This window comes from Perissodus microlepis, chromosome 16, assembly GCF_051167445.1.
Source record: "Perissodus microlepis isolate ML-2025 ecotype Zambia chromosome 16, ASM5116744v1, whole genome shotgun sequence".
NCBI classification, from domain to species: Eukaryota; Metazoa; Chordata; class Actinopteri; order Cichliformes; family Cichlidae; genus Perissodus; species Perissodus microlepis.
Genome location: NC_140476.1, coordinates 28,623,409 through 28,631,317, shown reverse-complemented (window position 1 = coordinate 28,631,317; position 7,909 = coordinate 28,623,409). Strand labels below are relative to the sequence as shown.

Genomic DNA, 7,909 nt, shown 5'->3' with positions numbered 1-7,909 from the left:
GTGCTAATCTAGCACCTGGTTCTAATCTCTGTAATTACCTGACAAAGCGAAGTAAAGGTGGCAGCAATCATTTCACTAGATGGTAGTTATTGATGGCAGCGGTTCAAGTAAAGGTTCAAGGGAAGAACCTTCTAGGAATTATAAGAGAAGATGGATGTTACCAGAGGATTGGTCAAACACAATGGCATCAGATGTTCGACAGTGGCCCGTTCACCACTGAGCAGGACGTGGTTCCTTCTTGTTTTACAGGATGTTGTCTTCTGAGAGAATCTGGACTGAGCTGGCATTGCCGTCACCACAAGCCCAAAGTCTAATCTAATAATCTGCTGAGGAGAACTGGCCCAAATATCACGAAGACCTAAAGTGTGGATCTGCAGCAGGTGTTGAGCCTCAAAATGATCAGAAGTGCTTTCACCACCATTCTCTGTTTTTTCAGTAGGGAAAAAGGCTTCTTTCAAGTTGCTAACACTGGAATACTGAAATAACCCATCTCTGATTTAATCAAAATCAAAATAAATAATTGACAGACGGATAAAGTTATGGCTACACAAAGCAGATCAGGTGGCTTAAAAGAGGAACAAAATCAACCAGAACAAGCTGGCAACACACCACAGGTATACATGTGCTTAAGTCATTTGAAGAGAACAGCCTATGTACTGCTTATCCTTTTATCCATGTCAGAATCACTTGAAATTGTAATTTTTAACAACTTTCTGCAATTTTTTTTTTTTTTTTTTTTAAATTTAGGTTATGTAATGATCTCTACTGTAACATGACACAAACTCAGGATCATTTACTGTGCTTGTACTTAAAACTTCAGTTTAAATGTCAGTTTCAGGTCAACTTTTGAAACCCCGTCATATTTTCTAGTGTATTCCTGCTGTGAACTCTAACGTAGCATCATGAACTTTGCTTCATGCCTGCATTTGTTCTAGCTGCTATAATGTGTATTGCTGAGTCATTTTACTCGACCATAATCCTCCCATGATGTGATGCTTTATTGCTATCGTATAAAGAAAGGAAATTTAAAGTTTACAGACTAAAGTTTATAAAGCACAACAGCAGGTTCACAATAAAGGACTGCCTCAGTTCTTTAGTCCAAGTTATTAACTCAAGCTCGTATTTCTCCACACTTCTAGTCTTGCTTCCAAAATTTATTTTAGTCACATTAAGTAAAATTCTGCTAAACTCCCATTTTCTTAAGTCTAAATAACTTGACTGTCATGCTAAAACATTGTTTTACATGCAAGCTTTCAAGCAACGAACAAGTGAGGCACATATTGCATTGAATACTCTTTATTCATTATTTCTTCTTCAAACACATTTTCCTGATGTACATGTACATTTCCATTCAAAGGAAAAAAAAAACTCAAGTGAGGTAAAAGTGCTGAAAAATGAAATAGTTTAATGGTTGTAACCATCAAAGTCACAATCACGAAGCTGACAAAAAAGCTCTTCTGCATTAACTATTTCCAAAAATATATATATAGTGCGACAAAGTTCATATTTTCCCCACTTTTTTTTTTCCCCATTCAACTTGTGTTACCACAGGCATCCCTTCACACACAAACGCGCAAACGAACACACGCTCCACCACATGTTAACATAAACACACATCTGTTTCTGCTGCAAACAAAATAAATCATCGTCATACAGAAACTGTAGGACAGCTTCTATCACATTCCTATGGCATAAGACTTGCACTTTATACAAGCATAACCACTAAATATCTCATCTGCATCTCCCCTCTAGCAAAGGATACAGCTACAGGTGTCATAAGGGGGAAAAAGAGAAAAATGCTGTACCAATTAACAGCAGCCCAAACATGTGAGCCAACTCAAGGTGGTGTGAGAGAAACACTGGCAAGTTTACAGCAGAAAAAAGTGGCCAGAAAATAAATGCAAACTACAATATTCCCTTTCCATTCACAGAGAGTTCAGACATACGTCAGCCCAGTAAAGGAAAGGGTTAGACACAAGCCCCGCAAAAGCTCGGGCATAGTCATCAGAGAAAGCCACAATAACCGTAAACATGTGAAAGCAGGGTGGGGCAAAGGAGGATTGGGGGGGGAAAAAAAAAAGGCACTGGACTAGCATTCCAGACTGCTATCAACTTTCTAGGAAAATGCAAATTTGCTCGCAGTCTCTTTGACCTCGCTCTTAACAGCTGTTGGTGAGCGACATCAACAAAAAGCCTAAGAAGAGGCTGGTTTTCACCACACAGCAGGCTTCAAACTCCAACTGTGAGCAGCAGCTGGCTCTGCATGTTGCTCCAAGCCTCATCATTACTTCAAAGACCATAATCCACTAGGAAAAAAGGATTTTAGCCTCAGAGTCAATGTTCTGTCCCCGAGCTTTCAGAGACGACATCTCAGGGTTAGGAGAACACCACTAAAAATACAGCTTTTGGCACAAACCTAGGAGAGCCTCTGAGTAACGATAACATTTTGGAGCGAATGGGTGTAAAGATAAAAAGCAGGGCTGCTGTCGGGGTGTAACGAGCTGAAGTCTGCAGCCTACCGCCACCTTATCTAGGAAGAGCCTGTAGTAAGGGTGAGCAGAGGGAGAGTCAGGATTACAACAAAGGAAAGACGAAAAATGAAGAGAGGTGGGAGGGGGCATCTCAGGATCAAGGGCAGATTAAACTAATTTGCTCTCTCATAAATTTAAAAGAAAAACAAAATATGAAGGGGACAAAACGGTCTTCAAAAACATGCAGTCCCTGAGGACCAGCACAGCTCACACAGCAACTGACCAAGGCCTCTTTAAAGTGTTCCACCAGTGTGGGAGGGGGTCTTTACTCTGCGACCTCCAGCTACTGTGCCACCGTACAGCTCGTCAGTGCACTTTAAGTATTTCTTGCTTCGGATGGGGAACAGAACAGTCAGACAAACTGAATTAGCCCAGCTGTTTTAGAGAATACAGTCCTAGGCAAATGCTGGGAAGATTATTCAGTTGAAAGGTGTAAATATACAGCACCTGTTTGGAAAAAAAAAAAAAATCTCAAAATGTCAGATTACAGAATGCATTTGGGCAAGACAGAGGTCAACATGACTACAGCGACGTGACGGCCCAAACTTATAACAAAAAAACTAACAAAAAAAAAAAAAAAACCCTATAAAATGAAGAGGGCTCAGATGGCTGCCATGGGAATGACTGCAGATTTTAAGGAAAAAATAAGGTTTGGGACAAACTAATGTTAAAGAAAAATAATCTTAATAGGAAAAAAAAAATCCCTCGAATTTTAAAGTCAAACCAAAATTACTTTGCTCCTCAACCAAAAACATGCGCATTCACCGTATAAACTTGTATCTAATACAGACAGTTTTATATCAAAGCTTCACAGGCTGAAAGAAAACTTTTGCTAACCTTTCCCCCTTTATGACCACCATTAAAAAACCTTTTAAAAAGATCAACTCTCCACAAAGTGACAGGCACTTGAGTGCTTCAGTTGCTGGTTGTAAAGCAGACTTTTGGTCCAAGAGCATGTTCTTAAAAGAAGTTTAAAAAACAAAACAAAAAAAAAAAAAAAAAAAAAAACCCACACCACGCTGCAGCTAAGCTGACACAGCACAACCTGCCCCTCAAATGTGACCTGCAGCCAGACCAAACTGATCTCCCTCAATTGTTCTATCAACCCCGACATTGTGAGCCAACCAGATAAGAAGTCTGCGGTTATCTCGCACCAACACAAGCCACAGTGAGATCAGCAGCAGCAATACAGGGAGCCGAACTTCTGAGAAACTCAGTGCATTTGGGGGAACAAGTTCATGAGGAAATCCTCTCAAACTTGGCTGCTGTGATGTCAGGAAAACCAACAGGAGCAGTGGTGGCCAGAAATACTCCCAGCTTAGGTCATCAGTGTGTTCAGGTGTTCAGAAATTAACAGCTAATATTAGACTTGGCTACAAATAGAAATTCATAGGTTTGGAGCGGCGACTTCATCTCTGCTGCCGTTTTGGTCGTAGCTTCCACACTGATGAAATTCCAGGTCTGAAAGGGGGAATGGTATCCCACTAGCAGGCATGTTGTCTGCCCTCCCCATGACCACAAAAGGGGTTCAAAACGCTCCGTGTCCCATCAGGCAACAGATGAGGAGGACAGGAAGTGATTCAGCTGCCACATATGTAAGGTGGTAGGGCTGCTGCAGATCACACAACCAGGCTCCAGCTCCCTGCTTCAAAGGTAGCTAACCCCAGGACAAAAAAAAGAGAAGGATGATAATTATAGACTAAGAGTAATTGGAGAGGCACCGAGCTGCGTCAGAGGTGCCTCCCATTTCAGGGCTGCTGTCGAGCATGCAGTAGCTGTGAGGGACAACCCTTCGGGCCCCTCCATGTGCTGCTCCTTTTAAGGGAAGAGACAACTAGCCTGTCACTCCGGGACTCCCAGCCAAGCACATTCTCTAAACTCCCCACCAGGCTCAGTCCTGTCCATTTGCCTCCCACAATAACCCAGGGGCCGTGGCATGCGGAGGTCAATGGCAAGGCTTTCGGACTTAAAAGACAGGGAAAGTAGTGAGGTCATGTATTTGAGGCCTACGCTGTCTGAGAGTTCCACTCGAAGACAGTCTTGACTGAAAGGTACAAGGCTGAGGAAACAAGGTAAAGGGGGGAGGGAGGGGAGCCAATCCTATGTTGAAATTCACAGTGGAAAAATAAAAAAATACTTCTATTTTTTTTCCCTCTTTTGCATCATTTACAAATCACAGGCACCGCTGGCACAAATGTCTCAGAAATATTTACATGTCAAAATGAATTAAAACAAATCGACTCCTCGCTTCCCGCTGATTTCTGACAGGATATTAGTGTACCACCTTTTCTCCCTCCACAGTAAACTTTAACACCGGTGATGAGCTTTTTCCCCCCCTTTTTTTTTTGGCAGTCACCCATTGCTACCCTTTCCCCAATAATACAATTTTTCAATATTTTATGCATTTTTTTCAACTTTTTTTCCTAACCTTTTTCTTTTTAAATCAAGATGAAAACCAAATGTAAGGCTACGGCATTAGCTCCTCTTTCCTTTCTCCAAATCACAGCCCATACTTAAATTACTGATGGGGTAAACCTGGAGGTTAAGGCACAAAATGCAACTCCATTAAGAATGGGATTGATAAACAGTGAAACAACCAAACATGAGGAGAGAAAAAGAAAAAAAAACAAACAAAATCAAAACACTTAAAAATATCACTTTCTATTCAATGACCTAGACACTTCTGTCGGTAAAGGAATGAGAAAACAAAAGCAAAACGCTCGTCCAATTAAATATAATTGTGCCTTGAGAGGAACAAATTATTTATTGCCAAACATTTTTTTATGTTTTTTTTTTTTTTTTTAATTCATTCCTTCTCTTCTCAAAAGCAGCAGCAGCGACGCCATCTTGCTCATCCCAAGTCGTTTGTCTCGTCAGTTACACGGCAGCCATGTTGGAATGTTCTGGTTGGCCACATAGTAGTTGCTGAAGTTGTGGTCCCGGACATAAGGCGCTGGCTGGTAATAGCAGGTGACGCAGGACGCGTCGGGGATTGCGTTCTGCTCCGCCAGGACTCGGAAGGCCATCAGCGAGATGAGGTGGAGGGTCTGCCGACGCTCGTGACCCATGAGGCACACCGTGCTCTCGTTAACCACTCGCCGGAGAATCATGAGGTAGTCGTACTTGCTCTTCTCCTCGCCAACAAAGTGGCTCTGGAGGTAGGATTCCACCTTACGCTGCTGCTCTCCTATGTCAGGAAAGTCAATGAAGAAGCGTGAGCACATATATCGCTCCAGGCCCTTGAATTCCTCCTCGCTGGCAGGCTGGAAGTCCCTCACCAGCAGGTTGCAGTACTTCAGCAGGCCACCACCTCGGATCTCCTCAGGCCGCTTGGTGGCAATGAGCTTGTTTCGCAGGTGGCTCAGCGCAGTGTTGAAGTCTCCATACATGCTTTCCCCGCTAACAGTGGGGTGAAAGGCCTCTGACATGGGTGCCTGCTCCACCTCATAGAAGGAGAGCATGGAGTCCAGCACAATCTGAAAAGAGTCGACACTGAACTCAAACTGCCGACGTATTGAGTCCACAAACTTCAGCTCCACGTTACGGCCATTATTGTTGGAGAGGGAGATGAGGCTCCAGCGGTCCTGCTCTGTGTTCACTTTGACTAGCTTCTGCACGTAGGCCTCTTTGAGGGTCATCGGTGTAATTTTCTCTTTGTTCACACCCTCAGGCAGAAAGTCCAGCAGGGTACTGAGCACAACATCCTTGATGAGCTTGAACTCAGCCTCGTGTGGCAAGTCCACCCTGAAGATGACGTCCAGGTCCTTGTAGCTCCAGCCAATATCTTGCACCAGCACGTGGCTGGCTGTGGAGCCATTAAGCCGTACGTCCTTCACCTTAATGCCGCTGAGCTCAAGGCGGGAGCGCACCCGAGCCACAATATCATTCAGCTGCACCTCCAAAGTAGGAAAGTTCCCCCGTCCATGAACGGGCACGACCTCAGTCAGAACTTCATTGAGCCGGCTCACCTGCTCCCAAGTCAAGACGCTGAAGGGACAACTGTTTGATTCCTCCTTGTTATCCATCTTCTCAAAAAGTTTAGATTGACTAAGGAGGCAGGGCAGAAAAAACAAAATGTTAGTGACAGCCCTCAAGTGTGACACATACCAAATAAAGTCTACCATGTGACAATATTAGCCAATATTCTTTAAAGGAAACAAAATCACTTTCTCTTAATTTTACCAAATTTGGTCTAGCTGTAGTAATGAGTGTCTAAAGGAGGTGGGGGGCGCAGTTAAATGTAATCAAGAACCATTTTCTTGCCGTGAAACAGGAGCAGCAACAGGAGCGTTCAGCACGAGCACAGGAGAACGCGAGCACGAGACAACCTGCACGCTACACACAGTAAAAGGACAGAGCCCGTGAGGTTTCTAGAACAGCTCACTGCGCAAGCCTGCCTTTTATTCCAGAACCGCTGAGAGACAAACACCGAGCTAGCTTCAAGTCCAGTAAAGCCGGGGGTCTCCCGAATAAACAACCAGTACTACTAACAGTTATTCCCCACTACGCGACACACGTTGGGCAAAATTTTAAACAGCAGTTATTTGTTCCAACTGACTTGTCAATTTAGCCGTGCGGAGGTCAAAATCAAGTTTTACTCTATGTACAGCAAATAAGGCTCAGTGCTAACAGCATTTAAAACGCGTACCAAACTCTGCTCTGAAACTGACGATAAGAATGCTTTATCACTACACTAGCAAGATAGTATTATGGTTAACTTAGCCATATGGCCATAAAACCCTTTGTGAATTCAGCGGTTATGCAAAGTTAGAATATCCTCAAGCTACACACTTTTAGGTATCTACGTCTCACGTTAAAATAGCGCAACCGGCGACACGTTTTTGAATCGTGGCTACAGCACGGCAAACTTTAAATTTAGCAATTCAAACTTAGCGAACGCACCACTTTCCCCAACTACGAAAATAAAACAGATTTACGTAAGAAACTGAGGAGGGTTTTAAAAGATACATACATTTCCAAAAGGCTGTTCTGTAAGCATTCAAAGCCCGAAATGTGAGATGTGAAGTTTGCTGTCACGCACACGCCTCCACATAATCCACTGCCCGAGAGAGAGACACAGCCACCGTTTAAAAGACAACGTTAGAACCACCAAACCCACTGAAGACACGCCTGTTTTATATAGCCGAAGTACGACCTTTCCGAAACACATGCACCGCCGTGGCACGACACAGTTCCTCGGACTATGTAATGTGCCGTTTACACTTAGAAAGTACAATGTGAGCAATACAGCGAGGATAGTTAAAATAAAATACTAACTTTAAATATTTACTCCAAACCTCAGTTTTCATCATCTGCAGATCACATAATCTTAGAATGGTCGCGTCAGACTGTATCAATGCCCTTTGCTAAGTATCTGA

General features: G+C 43.3%; 1 protein-coding gene across 2 annotated transcripts; it reads right to left on the bottom strand.

Moving 5' to 3' along the window:
- Nucleotides 1-830: 830 nt before the first annotated feature.
- tent5c (terminal nucleotidyltransferase 5C) lies at nucleotides 831-7,909 on the bottom strand. Of its 2 annotated transcripts, none has more exons than XM_084907952.1 (2): nucleotides 7,809-7,909; nucleotides 831-6,578 (listed from the first exon to the last, which is right to left on the bottom strand). In XM_084907952.1, the coding sequence occupies exons 1-2, from the start codon at nucleotides 7,841-7,843 to the stop codon at nucleotides 5,405-5,407; spliced, it is 1,209 nt and encodes a 402-aa protein (XP_084764078.1). In that variant the 5' UTR covers nucleotides 7,844-7,909; the 3' UTR covers nucleotides 831-5,404. The 2 variants fall into 2 exon arrangements, with proteins under 2 accessions (XP_084764078.1, XP_084764079.1); XM_084907953.1 differs by lacking the exon at nucleotides 7,809-7,909 and adding an exon at nucleotides 7,504-7,659 and having other exon boundaries at nucleotides 832-6,578.

Excerpts from the sequence above, each read along its gene's own strand:
- tent5c (XM_084907952.1), bottom strand. The coding sequence starts at position 7,843 with ATGATGAAAACTGAGGTTTGGAGTAAATATTTAAA. Across the intron at positions 6,579-7,808 it reads GTTTGGAGTAAATATTTAAA|TCAATCTAAACTTTTTGAGA; the intron begins GTTAGTATTTTA and ends CTGCCTCCTTAG.